Raw genomic sequence first — 25,044 nt, 5'->3', positions numbered from 1 at the left:
AACTTGAAAACAATTGAAAAGGATCTTCTGAGCTTCTGGATACCCTGCAACTCAGCCACCAGCTTTCATTGTAACCTGAACACACCTTTTGCTAACAGCCTGCTTCAGCATTGCAAGCAACTACCAGGTGGATTGCTGCATTTTTATTTTTGAATGTATGTTTTTTTTTTTTCACCCTACAGTTTATATTATTCCTTTACCACTGTCAATTTATCTCTACACCACTGTAGTATCTACCATTTGTATACACCTTCTCATCTATAAGAATGCTTTATCCTTAATTTAAAATCCTGCAACTTTAACAGCTCTAAACTCATTTTGTTTATTATATACTCTTGTAGTTGTGCCTTTACATCTACTAACACTGTTCTTCCTTTTATCTGTGTCTGCACGCGGCACCTAAAAGGAAATAAATAGACTTCAAGCAAACCTCCACCTTCCTATCTGTAGTATCCTTCAGGGACGACATGGAAGGCATAGGGAGAGTTGAGCTTTTAACCAAGCGCGTTAAATGGGAATCCACCGCCGGTGAATTTTCCCATTTAGTAAAATAGTCCTCAGTAAAATGATTAGCATAGGCCAGATGCTTATGCGGCTGGTACCTCTTTCCCCTTGTTTTCCATGCTACCTCTAGATGGTCCAACAGCTGGTCGGACAAGGGAAATATAGCAGCAGTCACTTTTACGTCCTTGAAATATGCATGTTTGAATTTAGGAGCTGAAGGTTCGTCCTCCTCAATGACCAGGGCTACTCTGACAGCTTGTAACAGAACTAGAATATATATTTTTAATGGACTCCACCTCACGTGTAGAGGACTCGGAGTCAGATTCATCCGGGAGCACCCCATCATTAGATGAGATCTCGTCATCCTCATATAGAGTAGATTGAGACTACGGCAAAAATCTTTTAGCCAGTCTACTTTGGGGTGCCTCCCCCTGCCGCACCACAGCCACATTCTGCAACGCAGTGGGAATTGTATTAACCCACGGGGGGGGATAACACCTCCATGGGTGCAGACGGCTGACGCAGGCTTTGAGAGGGCATAAGCTGTTGCTGTGTGAACCCCAGTGAGGAAAACACTGGAAAGACAGCTAATCGTCGTGCAATGGCCGTGCTCGCGCAAAGCACACCCAAGGGGGCTCCAGAGACCGTAGAGGGACCTGGAGGAGCATAACACCTCAAACATAATCCCTCAAGGACCATGTCTCCCACCCCCAATTCCGCTGTACACTTTTTACATGACAACTGGACGGGAGACAAATTTGGCATACCACTCTCACTGCCAGACATGGTGAAGAAGATACCAATATATTGTATGAGACCTACCACACAGAAATGAACAGACTATGAGGCTGCACCCTGACAACACCTGTGTTTAGGGCTCGGTGACAAAAAACAGGCACAGGGAAAGTAAAATGGCTGACAGATTTAGAAAGTAAAACTCAGACAGACAGCGCTAGCATACAGTCACATACAATGCAGAATAATAACACCTGCACTTAATGGCACTACTTAATCAACTACCCAGACTTAGTGTCTGGTAGGATATAGCGCTACATACACTGAGCACGTTCAGGAGGAGAGGTATGTAGGGGTACCCGGGCTCCGTTCCGCCTGCTGTGATCTGCGACTTTCAGCCAAAAGAAAATGGCCACTGACCTCTGAGGGAGCAGATCCGGAGGAGGAGAGCTGCCACAGCCTTGCCAGTCCGCAGTGGAAAGGCGCGCTATGCAGCGGGGAGGAGCTGGCTGTTAGACAGGGAAGGCTGCCTCCCCTGGCCAGCATTTAACTCCCGGGAAGCTGGAGCGTTCCACATAACTCCAGCCCCGATGGTCTAGTGGAAGCACAGGACTCAGTGCCCAGCTCCACATGCTGCCGTCCCCAGGGAGTCCCCAGCCCTGGGGAAGAACGGTTTCTCAGCGGGTCCCCACCATGATTTGTGGTGCTTCCTGTGCTATTTATCACGTATTACCGTCACTGATATTCCTGTACCTTAACCCACCTGGGAGCAGTGTACACTATACACATGTGTGAGGCTGGTAGTGCTGTACACGGTGTAATATGATTTGTGGTGCTTCCTGTGCTATTAATGAAGGTGGGTTTCTTTTACAAGGCTGAAGTTGGCTTCTTATTCATTTTACAGCTTCTTATTCAGAAAATGTTATATTAAAACATTTAAATAACTTGATAACCATTTCATACACACCCCCATGACCACCAAACTCATCACATTTAACGTTAAAGGTTGAACAGCCCACATCGTCGATCCACCTTGTTCCATACTCTTCGCCAACTCCAAGGCGACGTTATTTTTCTACAGGAGACCCATTTTGCTGGCGCTCGACACCCCGAATTGAAATCCAAATACTTTCCCTTAACTTATCATGCTTGTGACCCTTCCCGTAAAAAGAAGGGTGTTGCTATACTATTCTCTCGACGGGTTACCTTTACTCCCTCCTTGGTTGTTCGGTATCCAGAGGGGCGCTACCTTCTGCTGGTTGGAGAACTGGAAGGTACCCTTTTCACGTTTGTTAATATATATGCCCCCAACTCTGCACAACCACGTTTTTTTCGTACCTTGAGTTTGCTGCTGTCCCAACATAGAAGAGGTAGAGTGGTCGTGGCAGGTGACTTTAATACTACCTTAGATTCCCGGCTTGATAGATCTAAACCTCCCCCACGATCGTCGGCTAGCTCGGTTCGTGCTAATTCTGACGCATTACAACAGTTTCTTTCCCAACACCTCCTATTTGACGCTTGGCGTGTGAAAGAACCTACTGCTAAAGACTTTACCTTTTATTCACCTGTCCATGATGTTCATACAAGGCTGGATATGATTTTTCTTGGAATTGACCCTGCACAACTAATTCTAGATGCCAGCATTCACCCCAGCACCTGGTCAGACCACTCCCCATTCTCAGTAGATATTGAATCTCCCTTTCCTCGTAATAATTCTCATATTTGGCGCCTTAATGATAGGCTCCTTATGAATCCTACCCTGCGATCACAACTAGCCTCTGAGATTACAGAATATTTCTCTCTAAATTCTAATCCTACAATCTCTCCCCAGCTTCTCTGGGATGCCCACAAAGCAGTGATCCGAGGGTCTTTGATTAAGTCTGCGGCTTTTGCCAAGAAGGCCAGAAACAAGAGGCTTCTTGAGCTTATGGATCTTGTTGCTCATCTAGACAAAATTCACAAAACATCAGGACTGGCGGATGACTATCGTGATCTTGTTGCCGCCAGAGGTGAACTTGGTCTCCTTCTCACAGCAAAAGCTGAGACTTCTCTTAAATGGCTTAATCAAACATTTTACGAAAAGGGGGATAAAGCTGATAGAATACTGGCGTCTAGACTACGATCCACACTCTCCCAGAATAATGTTCTGACAATTAAATCTAGCTCAGGTGTTCCTATTAGAGATCCCTTACATATTACTGAGTTAACTGTAAATTTTATACTAATTTGTATAATTTCTCGTCTTCTTCAGGCAGTTCATTGCCTGCTGTGGACTCAGTAAAAAACTTTTTAGCCAGCTGTCATTTACCTAAATTATCCTCTTCAGTCATTGAATCTTTAAACGTTGCAATTGAGACGCATGAGATCTCAGAGGTGATTGGGAACCTTAAAGCAAATAAGGCCCCTGGCCCTGATGGCTTTACAGCTACCTACTATAAATCCTTTGCCCTCCTGCTTTCCCCCCATCTTGCCACGGTGTTCAATGGTGTGATGTCTGGTGGTTCTTTCTCCAAAGAGGCCCTTGAGGCCAGGATTATTGTTATCCCCAAAGAAGGTAAAGACCACTCCAATTGTGCCCATTACAGACCCATCTCGCTGTTGAACACCGATGTCAAGATCTATGCAAAGATACTTGCCAACCGCCTGAATTCAGTGCTGCCTGACTTGGTCCATAACGATCAGGTTGGCTTTATGCTAGGGAGGCAAGCAAGAGACAACACTAGGCGAGTTGTTAGTCTCATTCACTCTATCAAGTCTACTCGAACCCCAGCCCTGGTGCTCTCCCTGGACGCTGAGAAGGCCTTTGACCAGATCTGTTGGCCCATCATGTTTCTAACCTTGAGGGCCTTCGGCTTGGGCGGTAATTTTCTCCAGGGCATCCTGGCCCTATACTCTACCCCTTCAGCTAGGGTCTCCGTCAATGGTCTTCTCTCGTCCCCTTTTCGTATAACTAATTGTACTAGACAGGGGTGCCCTTTGTCGCCTTTGATCTTTGCCCTTGCCATTGAACCCCTTGCAGCGCAAATACGCCTTGACTCGGATATTACGGGTGCGTCACTTGGAAAGTCTGAATACAAAATATCTCTTTCCGCTAATGACGTACTCCAAACTCTAACCTCTCCTCATACATCTCTCCCGAAACTTTTTCAAGTTTTGACTGACTACGGCTCACTTTCGGGTTATAAGGTCAACTTTTCTAAAACTGAGTCTCTTGCACTTAATATGACACATAGGGCCCTGGATCTCCTGCGTCGCAATTATAACTTCTCCTGGCACCCCTCTAAAATTAAATATTTAGGAGTCTACATAACAAACAGTTACGACACTTTATACTCTGCAAATTTCCCCCCTATGCTTAAAAAAATTCAACTGGACCTTCTTCGATGGCGTGATCTAATAATTTCCTGGTTAGGCAGGATAGCGGCAATCAAAATAAACCTTGTGCCTAGATTACTCTACCTTTTCCAGACCCTTCCTGTTGCAATTCCCAAATCAACTTTATTGCAAATACACAGGTAGTTTGTCCAATTCGTATGGAAATCCAAACCTCCCCGCATTGGTTTCCTGACTCTTTGTCGTCCCACCACTAATGGGGGAAATGGATTTCCCGATATTAACCTTTATTATTATGCTACCCATTTAAGTCAGGCAATAGCATGGTTTACATTATCTCAAATACCCCGTTGGGTGGAAATTGAAACTAAGTTGTGTAATGTTTCCTCCATATCCACAATCATAGGCTTGGCTTCACCTGATAGACCCCAATCTGCTCGCTCACATCCGGTTATCTCCTTTACATGCTCTATATGGGATTACTGTAAATCACATTTTAACACTACCACCTACCCATCCCCCATTACCCCTATTTGGTCGAACCCAGCATTCTCCCCAGGCTTCAACCTTGCCCGTTTTTCTCCATGGATTAAAGGTGGGATCAGGGTGGTGTCTGATCTCCCTGAGTCGGATGGGTGCGCCCCTCTGGATTCCCTACAGAATAAATTTAATATATCTTCTGTTAATACTTTTACTTATATTCAAATACGTCACTTTATTAACTCTTTTCCCATCAATTCAATTGTTAGATCTTTAACACCTTGTGAGTCTTTATGTCTCCGTAATCCTTTTATGAAAGGCATTATATCTGTCATCTATAATCTTTTTTGACTGTTAATATATCAGATGCACCTGGCCATGAACTTCAATGGGAAAAGGATTTGGGGAGTCCACCTGATGAGGACACGTGGTCTGTGGTGCGAGAGAGGGTATCCAAATCTTCCATCTCCACCTTAATAAAGGAAAATGCCTACAAGATATACTACAGATGGTACCTGGTACAGATGGTACATAGAATGTATCACCTAGCATCTGATCGTTGCTGGAGAGATTGCGGCGAGGCAGGCACCTACATTCACATATGGTGGTCATGTCCTAAAATAGCCAAATTTTGGGATGAGGTTGCTGTCCTCCTCTCGGAAATACTAAAATCACCACTGACTAAATCTCCCTGGTCTTTTCTCCTTGGCTGTCCACTTGAGGGCCTCAACCCACATGCTGACAAGCTTTCTTCACATATCTTAAATGCAGCTCGATGTTTAGTTGCAAGGCACTGGAAAGATATCAACCCTCCTCCTCACCAACAACTTATAAATAAAATCTGGCATGTGGCGGCCATGGAGAAAATTTCAGCTTACCTCCATAACACTTCCCATAAGTTTCTTATAGTTTGGGATGACTGGTTTCTTTACAACAACACATCACATCACATAGATCCCCACCCTCAGGCTTTTCGAACCTTCTACTTTAATGATCATAATCCACCTATTTATCTGTTGAAGTATGGACTCGGTCTCCTCTCTAACTCCCATGTCCCGCTCAACATTTTTTTCCCTTCTTTTCTCTTCTTTCCTTCTCTTTCTTTTTCATCTCTCTACCCCCTACGTAGTTCTGCTTTCCATGTATATTTTCCAATATTTTGTTTTGCTCTATATGATCTATTCTAATTAGTTTGGATTGTTGATGTATGTGCTAACACGATATCATATTGTTTTGACGATCTGAATATTTCATATACCTCTTTATTGGATTATGTATAGTTGTATTATTAAATTTCTGTAAAATCTACAAATAAACTTGTTAAAAAAAATATTTAAATAAAGTTAGATCACAAAGTTAACACTACGTAAACAAAGAATGATGTCCCTTACAGAGTTCAATTGTATTTTACCTGGCACAATAAGGTTTTGGGCATAAATAGGGCAGTAAAGCGGGCACAGACACCAGATTTTGTCATTTTGAATAAGAAGCTGGAACCCACAGAGGGTGGTCAGGTACATATGACCCACTTGCCATTTGCCTTGACTAACAAGGTTTTTGCATGAATAGGGCAATAAAGCGGGCACAGGCACCACATTTTGTCCTTTTGAATAAGAAGTTGTAGTTGTGCAAGGGTTAACTAGCCTCGGTCAACATATTTTACACTAGGAACCCACAAAGGGTGGTCACATACCTGGTGGTCTACGGAGGGGTTAATGATGGTAAGGCGTCATAGAGGTACTACCTGTCCGGTGGAAGAGGCTGCAGTGAGGAGCTTGATTCGCTCTTTAACTTCAACCCACTGCAGCACTTTCCGGTCCTCAGCTGCATTTTTCTGCCGCTGGCCCGTTCTGGCCAGCAGCGGCGCCGCCGAAGCTCTTCTTTATTAAGCCTGGTGGCTTCTGCAGCTGCTGGAGCTCTTCTCTTTTGAGCCCGGTGTCTTCTGGACTCTGCCATGGCCACTGGAGCTCTTCACCCATTTCCACCAAACTGACGCTTCCACCCAGAGACGTCTGACGCCACGGGCGTAGCCAGCCATGACACGGCTTACAACGATTGGCTCACTGTGGCCGCTTTCTATTGGCTGCTGGTCCGCTCGCCGTAATTGGCTCAGATTGTCAAAATTGTCACCGCTGTGATTGGCTCAAATTCAAATAATCACCCCTCTTCAGTGGCCAGCGGTCCACGAGCTGCACTCAACTAGCAGCCGGCCCCACATATCAGCCACCGTGGGTCCTGCACCGGACTGCAGGACTAAGGCGCTGGGATCAAACACTTGGTCACAGCAGTGGACATCGCCCTGGCCGTCAGCTCCCACCTCTGCCGGGTCTGTCCGATGGTGCCCAGGGCAAGGTGCCCCACACGCACCCCCCTCATTACGCCACTGCTGGTGTACCAGCTTTCCAAGAGATTCCAGAACTGTGGTGAATAGTTTGGGGCTGGTTAATGTGATGGCATTAACCAGCCCCAAATACGCTAAGTGTGTGTCCCTGCTATAGTGTTACCCCCTTCCTCCCTATAACCAGCCTAGTGCTGGTTATCGGAATAAAAGGTGAACCCCACACCAAATTTTATTCCTGTATTCCAATACCAGACCAAGCTCAGAGGTGTGTTGCTTTTACTAATTTGGGGAGTACCCCAAGTGTAAAACTTGTTGACCGAGGCTAGTTAGCCCCTGCACAACTACACGTGCTTATTCAAAATGACAAAATCTGGTACCTGTGCCCGCTTTACTGCCCTATTTCATGCTAAAATCCTTGTTGGTCAAGGCAAATGGCAAAGTGGGTCATATGTATGTTACCACCCTCTGTGGGTTCCAAGTGTAAAATTTGTTGACCGAGGCTATGTAACCCCTGCACAACTACAGCTTATTAGTCAAAATGACAAAATGTGGTGCCTGTGCCCGCTTTACTGTCCTATTCATGCCAACATCCTTATTGTGCCAGGAAAATAACAATTGAAAACTCTGTAAGGGACACAATTCTTTGTTTACATAGTGTTAGTTTAGTGATCTAACTTTATTTAAAATGTTTTAATATAACATTTTCTGAATAAGAAGCTGGAAGGCCCCCATACATCAGCAATCTGAAAAGCACAATTGAACAATTTGAAGATTTATTGCCCGATCTTCAGGATTTCCCAATCTAGCAATCTGCGCCCATACATTACAGATCTTTTTCAGTGATTTGCAGATCGATTGCAGCAAACACAGATCTGCCAATCTTGTAAGGCCCATCGTTTTACTAGTAACGGTCTGCAAATCTGCTGATCATGTCCATACACTAGCAATCTACAGCCCCAATCCATCTGTGATATCCAACATGTTGGACAATCTTATTTAACAATTCCAATCACTTTTAGGTTGCAATCTGCGATCTGTGAAGCCCATACATTGCAGATTTTTATATACAATCGATTGCTGATGTATGGGGGCCTTAAGTCTGGACAACTGTTTTATAATATGGCACCAGAGTCTGCTCCAACTGTGCTATAATAGCAGGACACCAGTCTGCTCCCCCCAAATCATAGACTGAGAATGAACCACCTGTATTATAGCAGGGCAACAGTCTACTCCACCACTATTATACTAACACCACACTAGGGTCTGCTCCAGCTGTAATATAACAACATCACTAGCGTCTGCGCCATCTGTAAAATATACACAGCCTGCTCCCCTTGTATAATAATAATAAACATCATTACCCGCTGCCAGACACAGCAGTGGCCGCTCCTCGCTTTGTTTCACAGTTCACGCTGCACAGAGCGATTATATGATACCGGGAGTATGCTAGAAGAGAACACGTCACCTCTGGTCTGTGGACCGGAAGAGGCGGGGTGAGGTAAAATGCACAGGCAGCTAGCAACAACCCGGGCCCGATGTCAGGTGGAACGCACAGGTCCGATGTCGGGTGGAACGCACAGGCCCGATGTCAGGTGGAACGCACAGGCCCGATGTCGGGTGGAACGCTCAGGCCGGAAGTGTGGTGTGTAATATTCCAGAAGTGGATAGATCTCCTTCAGTATTTGTACCCTGACGTCATCACCTAATACCGGAGCATGCGTTCCATCAGACTTCCGGACTTTGCGTTCCACCAGACTTCTCTGCTGCATTAGGTGTACAGATCCTGCTTCCTTCTAAGCTCCGCCCCTTGGAGGGACATCTTCCGGGTGATTTCTATGTAGCCAACGGAATCGCTGTGTCTGGCAGCTAGTAATGGTATTTATATTTATCATATTCATAACACAGCAGGAGTAGGCCCTATTTTCCTAATGTCATTGTTGTACAGGGGAGCAGTCTCTAGTGCCTTGTGATTATTATATGACTTGTGTCCTATTTTAATAATATTGAAGCAAACATTTGTGTCTTGTTATTATAACACAGGTGGTGCACACTCCTGTTATTATAATATAAGGAAGCAGACCCTGGTATCCTGTTACATCACAGTCTGCACCATCAGTATTGTATTGTTGTACAGGTAGCACATGTTATAGCAGTTGCTGTAAACAAATGTTAAAAATATATAGTACCCGCTTGTTTTCCTTTACCCATGTTTGTACCACTTCTGCTCTCCTGTGTACTCTCCCCTCCCACCCCTCTGCCCCCTGTTCCCCTCTCCCTATGTCTGTACCTTTTCCGCCCTCCTTTGTCCTCTCCAGGACCGTAGCTAGGGTGGTGCGGTCGGTGCCTCCAACAGAGCGCAACATTGCAGAGGGCGGAACACCGACCACCCACCATCTCATATATAATAGTATTCTGTCTGTTCAATGTTCTTTAATCTAGCGCCGGGCGGCCGCTGCTGCGTGTCCGCGGCATCCAACACAGAGGAGGCAGACAGCCGCAGCCTCCCCGCCTCCTTCTGACATCCCGAGTCCCGGCTCCCGGCAACCTATTGGGACAGGAGGGACGGAGACGTCATGACGTCTCCCCGCCCAAGGCTCACAGACTTCAGTGAGGAGCTGCAGGCTGCTGTGTGGTGGGGCTGGCAGGCAGGGAGGGAGTCACGCGGTGGACACAGGACTGGATCTGGATGACACAGGACCGAGGGCCTGCCAGTGCCAGGTGAGGTCTGACTGGTCCAGACAGAGACTGGGGCGGCAGTATCAAAAGTAGTGGCCAGCCCAGCAGCCTGCCCCAGACCCCATCCATTACAACTCCTGTGCTGCTGAATTTATTAATAAAGCAAATAAATAAATGTGTATATATATATATATATATGTAGTGGGCGGCACCAATGAACTTTCTCGCACAGGGCACCAAAATGTCTAGCTACGGTTCTGGTCCTCTCCCCTCCCACCCCTGTTCCCCTCTCCCCATGTCTGTACCTCTTCCGCCCTCGTGTGTCCTCTCCCATCCCACCCCTGTTCGCTTCTCCCCATGTCTGTACCCCTTCTGCTCTCCTGTATACTCGCCTCTCCCACCCCTATGTCCCCTGTTCTCCTCTCCCCATGTCTGTACCCCTTCTGCCCTCCTGTGTACTCTTCCCTCTCGCCGCTGTGCCCAATGTTCTCCTTTAGTGAGCGCATAGAGACCCCACACAGCTCCCGGACACCTGATTTTAGGATAAGATTCCCTACACACTATTTACACCAGTGCATCATGATACAGGATCCCATATCTATCATCTATCTAGCACTTTGCAGTAGGATTGTTTATCAGAGCACAGTGTAGCTGTCCTTACAATACTATACGAATGTTACTTATGCCAATCCCTGTCTAATGTATGTGATGGAGATGGTAGCACTGCTGTACCATTACGTATAAAATTTTGCCCTTGCCCGTATGATTTCAGGCTGTAAACACTGGTCAGTGTCCATCCGTTATATTAGGCTGTAAACACTGGTCAGTGTTTATCCGGTATATCAGGCTGTATATACTTGTCAGTGTGTATTCGGTATGACAAAAGGAAAAAAAAAAAAAGGGGCGCTATGCAGCTAAAGGAGTAATAATGAATAAAAATACTATTAGTGAAAAATTGGGTGTGGAATAATTTAGAAAGACACCTTAAAACGGGCCTCAGATAATTGCTGCTACCAGTAGAGGAGCTGACCCTCGTAGAATATCAACAGATACAACACAAATATGGAACGCTATCTCTAAAGGCCTAATTATTACACTTAAATACAGGTAATAGAAAATGATTTCATATTCCACCAGCGGATCAGACAGAGACAAGATACAATAAAAACATGAAAATAATCCATATGGACTATTATATGAAGACCCAGAAAAACACAAAGATTAAAAAATAAATATAAAAAAAGCAATGTTATACATACAATAAAATATAATAAATGCAATTGAATATGTGTGATTAAAAATAACAAACCACTTGATACATTGTCATAAAATCGAACCTGTATACCCTTAATTGTTGGATCTGTAGTAATGTGCAACACTGCTGCCAGTTCGTGTCAATAGTGTCCTGAATTGGATATACTACAGGAATTGAAAATCCTCCAGTCATGCATTTATATTACTGAACAACAGCAACCGAACGAGTTAAATTTATGCAGATATAGTCCCAGCAAATGATAAAGAGAGTCTTAGCAGGTCTCAGTCCTTATGCACAGAGTTATAATCTCTGTGTTTTTCTGGGTCTTCATATAATAGTCCATATGGATTATTTTCATGTTTTTATTGTATCTTGTCTCTGTCTGATCCGCTGGTGGAATATGAAATCATTTTCTATTACCTGTATTTAAGTGTAATAATTAGGCCTTTAGAGATAGCGCTCCGCATTTGTGTTGTATCTGTATCCGGTATGATATCGGGCTGTATGTACTGGTCAGTGTGTAGCCAGTATTATATATCGGGCTGAATATACTGGTCCGTGTGTATCCAGTATGAGATCAAGCTTTATATACTGGTCAGTGTGTAGCTGATATGTCAGGCTGTATATACTGGTCATCAGTAATCGCGCAGAAAGAAACCATTTGTGAGTCCCGGGGACCCCTCGCTTTACAAAATTGGGGTCATACTCCACTGTTTCTGGGTCCCATTACATATTATGGAGGGTGAGGGCAGGCAGCAGTTGGGACAGTGCTGGGGACAGGTAGCAGTTGGGGTAGAGCTTGTGGGTAAAGGCAGGTAGAGGCTGGCATAGAGAGGGCAAGGGTGAATAGCAACTGGGGCAGTACTAGGGGCATTCAGAGGTTAGGGGCAGGCAGTGCTGGTGGTAGGGAGGGAGCAAGTGGAGATGATAGCTGGGGTATTACTGGGGGGCAAAGAGTGGGTTAGGACAGGCAGTACTGGGTGTAGGGAGGGGGTATTGGTAATTAACATCTGGGGCAGCACTGGGTGGGACAAGGAGGATTTTAGGGGCAGGCAGTGCTGGGGCTGGGAAGGAGGTAGATTATCGAGAAGCTTAAAGTAGTAGAAGTAGCAGCTGCCCTCCTCCACCCATATTATTTGTGATCACTGCTGTTATATATTAGATGCTATTGCTACAGGCACCAGGTGTCATGAACTCTAAAATTAATTTGGTGCCACCCGACCTGGCTTTACACCTCCTCCCGGCACTCTTCACTGCAGAGCCAGCAGCCGCAGGTAGTTATCCTCTGCCCCTCTACCAGCAACAGCACCTGTCCTGTATGTACCGGGGCCTACCTCCCTTCCTGGTGCCGAGGCCGGCCTCCCGTCGGGGCTTACCTCCTGCCAAGTGCTGGGGCCATCCGGGTGCCTGTCCTGTCGCCGGGTGCCAGGGACGTCCTCCCACAGGATCCTGTCCTGCTCCTGTGGCCTACCTCCCGCCGGGGCCTGTCCTGTCGCCTGGGTGCCAGGGACGTCCTTCCGCTGGGGCCTGTCCTGGTGCCAGGGACGTCCGGGTGCCGGAGCCATCCTCCCGCCGGGGCCTGTTCTGCCAGGGCCATCCTACCACAGGGTGCCACAAACGTCCTCCCGCCGGGGACTTCCTGCTGTCGGGGCTACCCGGGTGCCGAGGCCATCCTGCCGCCGGGTGCCGGGGAAACTGCAGCATCAAGGGAAAACGCTACTGCTGAACTTAGGCTGGCTAGCTCCACCTTCGCTTTTTATAGTCTTCCCTGGTCGGGCCAGGGAGACATCAATAATTCAATTGGGGCTAGGGGATTGGCCACAGTGGAACGCGTCCCCGGGGACCCACCCATTTTGCAAAAGTGAGTCCCCGGTCCTCATATTCGAGTAAAATACACGCTATAGCGAATATTTGCAATCACTGGGTCAGTGTGTAGTATAATGGTCAGTGTGTAGCCGGTATAATATCAGGCTGTATATACTGGTCAGTGTGTGTAGTCGGTATGATATCGGGCTGTACGTACTGGTCAGTGTGTAGCCGGTGTGATATCAAGCTGTATATACTGGTCAGTGGGTAGCCGGTGTGATATCAAGCTGTTATATACTGGTCAGTGGGTAGCCGGTATGAGATCAGGCAGTATATACTGGTCAGTATGTAGCCGGTATGATATCAGGCTGTATATACTGGTCAGTGTGTAGCTGGTATGAGATCAGGCTGTATATACTGGTGAGTGTGTAACCGGTATGATATCAGGCTGTATATACTGGTCAGTGTGTGTGTAGCCGGTATGATATCAAGCTGCATATACTGCTCAGTGTGTAGCCGGTATGATATTGGACTGTACGTACTGGTCAGTGTGTAATCAGTGTGATGTCATACTGTATAAACTGGTCAGTGTGTATCCGGTATGATAGGCTGTATTTACTAGCGTTCCCACTAGGCTGTTTAAGCGGGATGCCGCACCACGCCCTGCCCTATTTCTAAAGGGCAAAAAGCACCCTCCCTTCCGGCGCGGGGCCCTGCTGAAACAGCCTTCGGGTGGCGTCCTCACCCGCGGGTCGCAGTGTTGCAGTGGGGTGTAGCGGTCACCGCCGGTGAATGGCGCCTGGCATCCATTTACACTGACGGCAGCACTTGGAGGTAGCCCGTCATCTCCGTAAGTGCCGGAAACGCCCCCAAGAGTGACGAAAAGGCGATGCATCTGAAAGATACGTCCCCTTTTCTGGTGTGCACACGCCTTCGGAGCGAAAATGTGCCCCTTCTCTAAAGCCGGCGCCCTACCCTGCGCCCAGACCTACAGTGGACACTAATAAACTGGCCAGTGTGTAACCGTTATGATATCAGGCTATATATACTGGTCAGTGTGTAGCCGGTATGATATAATGCTGTATATACTGGTCAGTGTGTAGCCGGTATGATATTGGGCTGTATATACTGGTCATCATGTAGCCGGTATGATATCAGGCTGTATATACTGGTCAGTGTGTAGCCGTTATGATAACAGGCTGTATATACTGGTCAGTGTGTAGCCGGTATGATATCAGGCTGTATATATTGGTCAGTGTGTAGCCGGTATGATATCAGGCTGTATATACTGGTCAGTGTGTAGCCGGTATGATATCAGGCTGTATATATTGGTCAGTGTGCATCGGGGTGATCACTGAGAAAAGCTCTGAGAAACACTGACCAGGACTCTATGACTTGGAGAAAAGAGGAGACTTACTGGTCTGTCAGTGTGTCTGACTGGGAAAGTGAGGGATGCTGGAAATGTCACAGTGACATCACTACTAATAATACAGCCCCCCCCCCCATGTTCTCTTGTCAGTGAGGCCTCCTGTGTGTTAGGTGTAGCCTTTGGAGAAGCCTCCTGCCCAGCGTGACAAGTAACATTTGATGGCATATATATTATAGCATAACCCTAACCTGTGATGTATATCAGTAAGTGTGTACATTAGGATGTTGCCGGGAATACTATGTGTAGTTGTAACATCCTCTATGGAACCATCTTATTAGTGTTATAGCATCTGTCTCATGTTGTTTCTCTGTGTAATATATAGAGTTTATACCATCATGTAGGTGTTACAGCGGCCATGTGTTTGTATGTAGTGACATTAGGTGCCATGTACACAGCTCTGTGTCTTCACTATACACAATGGGTCTCATTCAGACCCGGTCGCAAGCACCGATGTGCTCGCAACCGGGTCGATGGGTAGTCCTGCGCACGCGCAGCGGATGCACTGCGCGTGCTCAAGCCCGGAGCGAGAGAGAAACTCTCTCACTCCGGAGCTCGCTACAAAAGGGGCGGCTGTTGATGTTGATCGACAGCTCGCCCCGTTTTGTAGGCGGGCCAGGGGGTGGTTTCCTTAAGGAACGCCTACCTTTTTGTGGGCGGCTGCACTGACATCGTCAGTGGGGAGCTTCCTGCTCCATCAGAGCAGAAAGCTCCATGGAGCTTGCGGTTGCCGAGACCCAATCTTAGGGTCTCGTCGCAAGCCCCGATCAACCTGGTCGTTCGTTAAGCTGTGGGTGGTAACCCACAGCTTAACTAACGACCAGGAGGCCGCACTTCAAAAATGAAGCGGCCGCCCTCATTCAGAGAGAGCGATCGCTTATTGCGACCGCCTCTGAATGAGGGCCAATGTGTTCTTATAGTGACATTAGGATGGGAGATATTACATTGCTCACAGTATGTTGTGTTCTCTATCACTGATACATTCCTGAGACTTTGCTGCTTACAGCTATTACTGTATTTTTATATGTAATTAAGTTTTACAATAAGAAGATACTTTCCACTTTTGTGGAATTTTGTAATTGATGCAGATTAGACAAGAATGTCTCATTGTATACATACAGCCCCTGTCCTACCTGTGACTGTGGTCTATATGCAGTGCCTAGTACTGTGTACATAGCCCTTACCTCTCCTAACATCTCCCATGGGCCGGCCAGTATAAGATTGTATATGACCAGCCCCCACTGCATGGACATGATCACAGCTGATGATTCGTCCATGGAGGCCGGCTGTAGCCAGAGGACACAGAGTGGGGGCCCAACGATGAGGTCAGGACCTACAGGTGAGGTAAATGGATGGTGGATCAGATTGTAAAATTGGCCCATCTAGTGTATATTTTACACATTTAACGTCTAAAAAACAAACTAGATGGACATTTAATGTTACCTTCTACAGTAACATCAGGGGATGTGTCTGGGTGATGACTGTATCATTCTGTGTGTCAGGTTCCTATAAGGTGTCAGGATGTCACTGTCTATGTCTCATTGCAGGAGGGGGAGTATATAGAAACACATAAGGATTTGTACAAGGACGTGATGATGGAGAATCAACAACCACTCACATCATTGGGTAAGAGGAGACTAATGGGAAGCACGTTCTCTGATTACCTATATACACAACACCTGATAATCACAAATATACAATGTACTCAGTCACTGTGTGTCTCCTACAGATGGACCCAGTAACAGAAATACCCCAGAGAGATGTCCGCATTCTCTTTATTCACAGTATTGTACAGAGGAGAATCACAGGACCCCACAGGAAGATCAGGTAGGTGGGGTTTAGGGTCTCGCCAATATACCACAGTGACTTATCACTATGGGGTCTATGTACAAAGCCTTGGAGAGAGAAAGTGGACAGAGATAAAATACCTACCAATCAGCTCCTAAATGTCAGTTTACAGGCTGTGTTTAAAAAATGAAAGTTAAGAGCTGATTGGGTGGTATTTTAACTCCGTCCACTTTATCTCTCTCCAAGGCTCAGTACTTAGACCTCCTATGTGATCTGCGGAGCAGCTGTAATAAGATGGAGGTTTGGTTACATAATAGACCGGAGTAAAGATGGAAAAGGTTAGTACTGTGGACTTTCGGTGGGCTGGGCATCTAGTATGGCCACCTTTTAGTAAGACTCCTGAGAGACATTGCAGAATCTGCCTCCATCCTCCTCATCTTAAAAAAAAAAAAAGCTACTACTTACCTCAATAAGTTGGCCTTGGTGTGGGGAATATTTTGGTACGACTACTCTCTTAGAGAACAATATTTCCTCCGGAGTCCAGCGATCATCATCTTGTCGTGGGGTGCAGGGAAGATGGGGAAAGGGAAGTGTGGTGTGGCCTAAAGGGTGTGTGGGGGGTACTGGAGGTGGAGGGAGTGTGGTGGTGACGGGAGAAGGTGGTGGGGAAATTGAAATGGAAGAGAGGGATTAGAACATGTGATTTATCAGTAGAGAGTGTGAGCTGGTGATAGGCTGTAGAGAATGGTGTGGACGAGACGTGTGTGAGTGTTGTGCTTGTCTGTACTATAGAATATATATAGTGGAGAGTATTGCATAACTCAGACAGGCGGTGTGTAAGATGTGGGTGTGTAGGGAAATGAAAGGCAAACACAGTATGCAGGGCCCAACCATTTATTGAGGAAGACAGCGCTTCTGCGGGATTAGAACAGTGTCAGTGTTAGGTGCTGACTCCTGCTGGTAAGGATACAGTGAGACTAGTTAAGAGGGAGGTAGATAAACCCTTTCAGGGGACTTCTTGAAATGTGGTTCTTGACCTGCACATTTCCCTGGCTGGACCTATGGTCATCAGTCTTGTGGAACTGAGCAGTCAAGGGTGTAAGTCAATGAGCAACTCACCAAATACAAAAGTGACTTTCACTATATGATGTGTGACAAGCTGAGTGTGTTCCATTATTTGTATTGTTTATTCTCTTACTGAAATCAGTAATTATTAATGTCTTCCTTTATTGCTGGTTTATATAGGGTGAAGACCACTTGAATATTAAGGGTGAAGATATAGAGGGAGATGAGACGTTTGTGACTGATATCAAGGCTGAAGATATAAAGAGGGAAGAAGAGACTTATGTGACTGATAATAAGGCCGAACATATAGAGGGAGAAGAAGAGACGTATGTGACTGATATAAAGGCAGAAGATACAGAGGGAGAAGAAGAAACGTATGTGACTGATATAAAGGCAGAAGATACAGAGGGAGAAGAAGAGACGTATGTGACTGATAATAAGGCAGAAGATATAAAGAGAGAAGAAGAGACGTATGTGACTGATAATAAGGCAGAAGATATAAAGAGAGAAGAGGAGATGTATGTGAGTGATATAAAGACAGAAGATATGGAGGGAGAAGAAGAGACTTCTGTGAGGGGTGATCAGCAGTGTAAGGAGGAAGAAATCCCTAAAGAGATCGGCACAGGTGAGTAATAACCACTTAATACAGAAAAGAGTCACATATTTTCCTTGCTCTGTCACTAGAAAAATGTCTTATCCTACACCCTCCTCTATCGGTTCAAACACACAAAGATACAAAATAACTAGTCAGCCCTTGGTCCTAATCATTTTCTGAAATCACAGAAGTTGGAAATCTGTCCAGTAAGCCCATTCATGTACCCCAAACCCTGGCCCAAATCCAAATGAACCCATGCCATGGGGATAACTGTAATCTGGCCGCCTGCCATTGAAATTTAGATTTTCCTGTTATTTAGCCATTGGTTATGTGGAACTAAACTGGGCTATATCAGGGTAATAGAGGCCTTTGAATTCCGGAACCCTTACAGTTCTTGGCCATTAACTTTGACGGGTTGTACATGTCTTTTCATATTTACAGGGGTAGCCTTCCTGATTGCCGCTAACCCCTCCCCCTTGTAGATTATGTTGCTTAGTACCCCTCCCCACCATTAACGAATGTTTCTTGATACACTGCCACTCGGGACACAGCTTGTCTTGCAATCTCATACGTTTCCCGGCTGCCAACAAGTGTAGCATCTCCTAGGGTTGAGTAATGCTGGACTGTGAGGTCTGGGTGCACTAGGGTGTGCAGCTGGGGTATGTAGCGGCATGGGGCATGATGTAACCAGTGGTGTATCTTGATCTGATGAGGCCGTCCGCACATTTGCACTTGCTCCTCCGCTAGTTCCCCTCCCTTAGGGATGGTTAGTCAGAAATTAGGCAGCTAATGCTGCTGCTCTCTCTGGGTGGTGGGATTTCTGTACACCATCCATTTTTTATTTTATTTCTGGAGCCATTTTTTTCATCAACTGTTTCCATATAAAGATGTTTTTAATGTCCATTACGGTCGTGACTTGCTTCCCTTCTAGCCACTGATCGCAGTTTCTCCGCAATAAACTGCTAAATACCACATAAGAAGAGTCCCCACTTCTTCCCATGGAGCTGTCAGAACGCTTCCTCCTAGGAGCTCTTCTTTATTGAAGTGCTGCCACGTGACTGAGCTCTCTCCACAATCGTGGCTCCCCACAGCTGCTCCAGATTAGCTTTCTATTGGCTGTGCTTCTTGTTTCAAACTGTGGGTGCCATGTTTGAAATAGGCACTGATTGGCTGAACTTGAATCCCTTTGGTTTAAGGCTTGCCATTGCACCACTTAGGACACAACTTGCGTGTTGCCCACAATGACATTCTCTCCAGATCCGACATCCACAGGCGGGATGAGTAAGAGACGAACACCCCTCAATTCTCTGGACTTCCCTAATACTCTCTCGGAAAACTCCCCATATTTCCTTCTAAAGTATTATGTTTATGAGTGAACGGTACCATCCCAAAGTGTTCTGCTTGAGGTTGTACTAAGCACAATCCTATGGAAATAGGTGTGAGATAAAATATTGTGTAATGATGCTTTTGTTACGGGATACTTAGTTACCTATTTTATTTCTACCAGATGGACACAGTACAAGGAATACCTCAGAAGGACATGTCGTATGGTCCCCAGATTTTAAATTAGAAGATAAGAAAATCACACAAGGGTATCCAGTACAAAACTGCATAACCCTAAATATACATCCAGCCCTTCACAATGAAGATATATCATCTGATCCCTCTATTCTTGAGCAATGTTCTGGAAACTCACATATTGCTGCACATAGTACAGATCACGGTGGCGATCCAATAATTTCCTTTTCTGAACGTGGGAAATGTTTTACACATAAATCACATTCGGTTACACATCTAAAAATGTACACAGGTGAGAATTCATTAACATGTTCTGAGTGTGAGATATGTTTTACACAGAAATCAGATCTTGATATACATGAGAAAATACATACAGGTGATAAGCCATTTTCATGTTCTGAGTGTGAGAAATGTTTTACATGCAAATCACATCTTGTTAAACATCAGAGAAGTCACACAGGTGAGAAACTATTTCCATGTTCTGAGTGTGAGAAATGTTTTACATGCAAATCACATCTTGTTAAACATCAGAGAAGTCACACAGGTGAGAAACTATTTCCATGTTCTGAGTGTGGGAAATGTTTTAGACAGAAAACATCTTTAGTTAGACATGGGAGAAGTCACACAGATGAGAAACGATTTCCATGTTCTGAGTGTGGGAAATGTTTTACACAGAAACCATCTCTTGTTAGACATGAGAGACGTCACACAGGTGATAAACCATTTCCATGTTCTGAGTGTGGGAAATGTTTTACACAAAAAACATACCTTGTTAGACATGAGAGAAGTCACACAGGTGAGAAACCATTTCCATGTTCTGAGTGTGAGAAGTCTTTTACACACAATTCGGCTCTTGTTAGACATGAGAGAACTCATAAAGGTGAGATATCATTTCCATGTTCTGAGTGTGGGAAATGTTTTACACAGAAACCATCTCTTGTTAGACATGAGAGACGTCACACAGGTGATAAACCATTTCCATGTTCTGAGTGTGGGAAATGTTTTACACAAAAAACATACCTTGTTAGACATGAGAGAAGTCACACAGGTGAGAAACCATTTCCATGTTCTGAGTGTGAGAAGTCTTTTACACACAAATCGGCTCTTGTTAGACATGAGAGAACTCATAAAGGTGAGATATCATTTCCATGTTCTGAGTGCGGGAAATGTTTTACACAGAAACTATATCTTGTTAGACATGAGAGAAGTCACACAGGTGAGAAAGTATTTCCATGTTCTGAGTGTGGGAAATGTTTTATACAGAAAACAGATCTTGTTAGACATCAGAGAAGTCACACAGGTGAGAAGCCATTTCCATGTTCTGAGTGTGGGAAATTTTTTAGACAGAAATCAGCTCTTGTTAGACATCAGATAACTCATACAGATGAGGCACCATTTCTATGTTCTGAGTGTGGAAAATGTTTTACATGTAAATCACATCTTGTTATACATCAGAGAAGTCACACAGGTGAGAATTTATTTCCATGTTCTGAGTGTGGGAAATGTTTTACACAGAAAACATTCCTTGTTAGACATGAGAGAAGTCACACAGGTGAGAAACCATTTCTATGTTCTGAGTGTGGGAAATGTTTTACACAGAAAGCAGATCTTGTTACACATCAGAGAAGTCACACAGGTGAGAAGCCGTTTCTATGTTCTGAGTGTGGGAAATGTTTTACACGCAAATTACATCTTGTTAGACATCATAGACTTCACACAGGTGAGAAGCCATTTCCATGTTCTGAGTGTGGGAAATGTTTTACCTGTAAATCACATCTTGTTAGACATCAGAGATGTCACACAGGTCAGAAGCCATTTTCATGTTCTGAGTGTGAGAAATGTTTTAGACAGAAATCTCATCTTATTAAACATCAGAGAAGACACTCTGGTGAGAAGCCATAAGTGTGGGAAACGTTTTACACACAAATCACATCTTGTTACACATGAGAGAAGTCACACAGGTGAGAACCAGCTATTGTGACATCAGAAAGTCACAGATAAATTTCCTTGAGTTGAGAGACACGAAAAGAGGATGCAATAATATTTTATTTGAACTGGTCAACCATAACATTTATACCACTGATAGGTGAAGTGAATAATATTAATTATCTCATTACAATGGCACCTGTCAAGGTGTGGGATATATTAGGCAGCAAGTGAACACTTAGTTCTTTATGTTGATGTGTTGGAAGAAGAAAAATGGGCAAGTGTATGGATCTGAGCGACTTTGATAAGGGCCAAATTGTGATTATAGATGACTGGTCAGAGCATCTCCAAAACCAGCAGGTCTTTGGGGGTGTTCCTGGTATGCAGTGGTTAGTATCTACCAAAATTGGTCCAAGGAAGGACGATCGGTAAACTGTTGACTGGGTCATGGCCCCCATGGCTCATTGATGCTCATAGGGAGCAAAGGCTAGCCATTCTGGTCAGATCCCACAGTACAGCTACTGTAGCACAAATTGCTGAAAAAAGAATGTTGGCTATGATAGAATGGTGTCAGAACACAAATCTTGTTGTGTATGGACTTGAGTAGCCATAAACCAATCAGAGTGCCCATGCTGACCTCTGTCCACTGCTAAACGTATCTACAATGACCAAGCGCCAGAACTGGGCCATGGAGCAATAGGAGACGATGTCCTGGTCTGATGAATCTTATTTTCTGTTACATAATGTGGACGGTCAGGTGTGTGTGCAGGTTACCTGGGGAAGAGATGGCACCAGGATGCACTATAGGAAAAAAGCAAGGCAGCAGAGTCAGGGCCTGAGTCACAGTTATATGGTAACGCAAACATTGCAAATTTTGCTACTTGGCAACTGCTAAAAAATATTAATGCACCAGTCGGCAGAGTTTGTATTGAGATGCCCACCGGAGCCTTCGTAGTTTTCCACAGCATAGACAGCATTGGACGCAGATATGAGACGCTGGAGCTTTGTTTTCTGTGTGTGCAATCACAGGTGCTGCCTAGTACACGCCCAGGGAAACAACCCCGACACTCCCGTACCCACCCACAAAATGGTCTCTTTCTGTCAATTAATTGCAAGGGAATCCTCACAGCGAGCGCAATTCATTCACAGCACGCGCGCAATGCAATTGAATCATGCACAAAACACCAATAATTTCACAGCTGCATGAACATCAGTATAGCGTTCATCTCTGAGTCAGGCCGCAGTGTGATTCTCTGGGCAATGTGCTGCTGGGAGACCTGGGGTTTTGGCATTCATGTGAGTGTTGGCAGTGGCAGTACAGCAGGATAATGGGCCCGGCCACACTGCAACATCATTTAGGGGCAGTTTGAGGAACATAGAAAAACAGTTGAAGGTGTTGACTTGGCCTCTAAATTTCCCAGATCTCAGTCTGAGCATCTGAGGGACGAGCTGGAAAAACAAGTCTGAGCCAAGGAGGCCCAACCTCCCAAAGTACAGGGCTTAAAGGATCTGCTGCCAACTCAGTGCCAGATACCACAGGACTCCTTCACAGGTCTTGTGTAGTCCATTCCTCCACAGGTCAAAGCTTTTTTGGTGGCATGAGGGGGACATACACAATATTAGGCAGGTGGTTTTAATGTCATGGCTGATCAGTGTGTAAGAAATCTGTAGTAACATTATTTGTGTATACAGGTTGAGTCTCCCATATCCACAATGCTTGGGACCAGGGGTATTTTGGATAACGGAATATTCCGTATTTTGGAATAATTGCATATCATAATGAAATATCTTGGGAATGGGACCCCAATATACACACAGAATGCATTTATGTGTTATATACACCTTATACACATAGCCTGCGACTAATTTTTTACAATATTTTCAATAATTTTGTGGCTCAGGCAAAGTTAGTGTACATACATTAAATACATTTATGTTTCATTTACACCTTATACACACAGCCTGAAGGTCACTTTATACCATATTTTTAATAATTTGTGCCTTAGACAAAGTTTGTGTACATTGAACCATCAAAAATCAAAGGTTTTATTATCTCAGTCATGCCAAAATTATTCCGTATTTTGGAATATTTGGATATGGGAGACTCAACCTGTATAGTACCTTTTTCCCAATAGGATTCAAGCACTTTGCATATTTGTATAATAGAAGCAGCCATCTTGGACTTGCACAGTTGCTATTGTTAGTAATCAGTGACATCGGTCCATGTCCCATTGAGAGTACAGTCTATCCAATCACTAGGAACTAGTGACATCACTGAGAATGCAGCCTATCACCACACTAAGAGCCAGTGACATCATTGAGGTACTTTATTTATTAATCGATTGCTGTATTTTAAATAATGCCCCAAAATGGCTGCCTGCGCTGTGTGTTGGTGACAATTATGCTTTAATTGATTTGATGCTGGCATCTATGTCACAACTTACACATTAGATTATTTGTATTCTGTTGCTATAGTTTATGCATTTCCTATGCAAGTTACAGTGCATTACTTGACTATTGTATGTCTTATACTGACTCCTATATATTGTACTTTGCACAGTGTCTAATAAACTATAATTTAGGTCACCATTCTTATTTTCTATTTGTTATTATTAGATGGTAAATTAAATAACAGTACCTGGCATATATGTCACAAAAGAAAAAAGCATCCTGAAATTGGCACACTAAGTTATGCAATATTATTGGAAATTAAAATGTAACTTTTATTATATTTTCTTTATAAAAATGGACCAATGGGAACAATAATCTTAACATGACCAGCGAAATATGTTAAAATTACAAATAACAAATAAAGTGATGAAAATGGAAAGTGCTCAAAAAATAAATAAATATTTAATTGTGAAAATTAAATTTATTGTCATAATGTGTGTCCTTGTATTATTTATATTCATTAATTTGTATTCTGTTTGTTATTGAGTATTTTCTACATTTGTCCTAAGCCTATTTAGAACTTAGACTGTTTGATAGAATTGTTTCACTAACAAATAATCTATTCTACTGTTGCAATGTATATATGTATCAGTAAAGTATCTTTTTGCTGTTTAAAGAATCGTCATTTCTTAACAGCTAGACCTGGCAGTCCTGACTTTTATTATTTTTTGTTTAATTATGTTATTTTATAGTGGCTGTTATTAATCTAATTGTTTGCCTTAGCACCTCGTTGTGTGCCATAGTTCCCTTATTTGTAGTGCTTCCTATTATTCTCAAATTTGTCCATTCAATTTGTAGGACTTAAATAGGAAGACAGCTAAGTTTTCCGAGGTGTCTTATTCTTATGTGAAACTAATACTGATTTACAGCCACAGGTTACTTACCTTCATTATCCCTTATCTCAGATCACTCTGTAGACAGAGCCCTTGATCTGTTTGCGGCTTTTCGTAACATGTCAGGCTATGTACTATTAATCATACCACTTCAGTGTGTTATATGTGACAGAACTTTGATTCAAAGTGGTATAAACCAATAATTCTCATTAGAAGTAAGATGTTATGGATGATTTATTATTTCAATCATCAGTGGTTTATTCTTTCACCTGACTGAATCATCATAATTACCGCTTCTCTGAAATCATTTAA

General features: G+C 44.3%; 3 protein-coding genes across 3 annotated transcripts in view; 1 reads left to right on the top strand and 2 right to left on the bottom strand.

The window, feature by feature from the left end:
* Positions 1 to 8,863, bottom strand: part of LOC148508092 (uncharacterized) — a 30,111-nt gene extending 21,248 nt beyond the window's left edge. Inside the window, exon 1 of the mRNA XM_088445289.1 lies at positions 8,755 to 8,863. The gene's annotated coding sequence lies outside the window, so the exon portion shown is untranslated. The remainder of the gene's footprint in view (positions 1 to 8,754) is intronic.
* Positions 1 to 25,044, bottom strand: part of LOC148508090 (uncharacterized) — a 95,657-nt gene that overhangs the window by 22,678 nt on the left and 47,935 nt on the right. The gene's annotated exons all lie outside the window — the stretch shown is intronic.
* On the top strand, positions 10,033 to 24,276 carry LOC148508091 (uncharacterized). The gene is given in 6 exon segments (XM_088445175.1): positions 10,033 to 10,111; positions 16,104 to 16,182; positions 16,286 to 16,383; positions 17,590 to 18,034; positions 19,512 to 21,420; positions 21,422 to 24,276. Coding segments are annotated over 5 exon segments (2,568 nt in total). The 5' UTR covers positions 10,033 to 10,111; positions 16,104 to 16,148; the 3' UTR covers positions 21,504 to 24,276.

This window comes from Taudactylus pleione, unplaced genomic scaffold (genome assembly GCF_031769625.1).
Source record: "Taudactylus pleione unplaced genomic scaffold, aTauple2 ptg000377l, whole genome shotgun sequence".
Classification (NCBI taxonomy): Eukaryota; Metazoa; Chordata; class Amphibia; order Anura; family Myobatrachidae; genus Taudactylus; species Taudactylus pleione.
The sequence above is the reverse complement of the archived record's forward strand: the minus strand, read 5'-3'. Positions and strand labels throughout refer to the sequence as shown.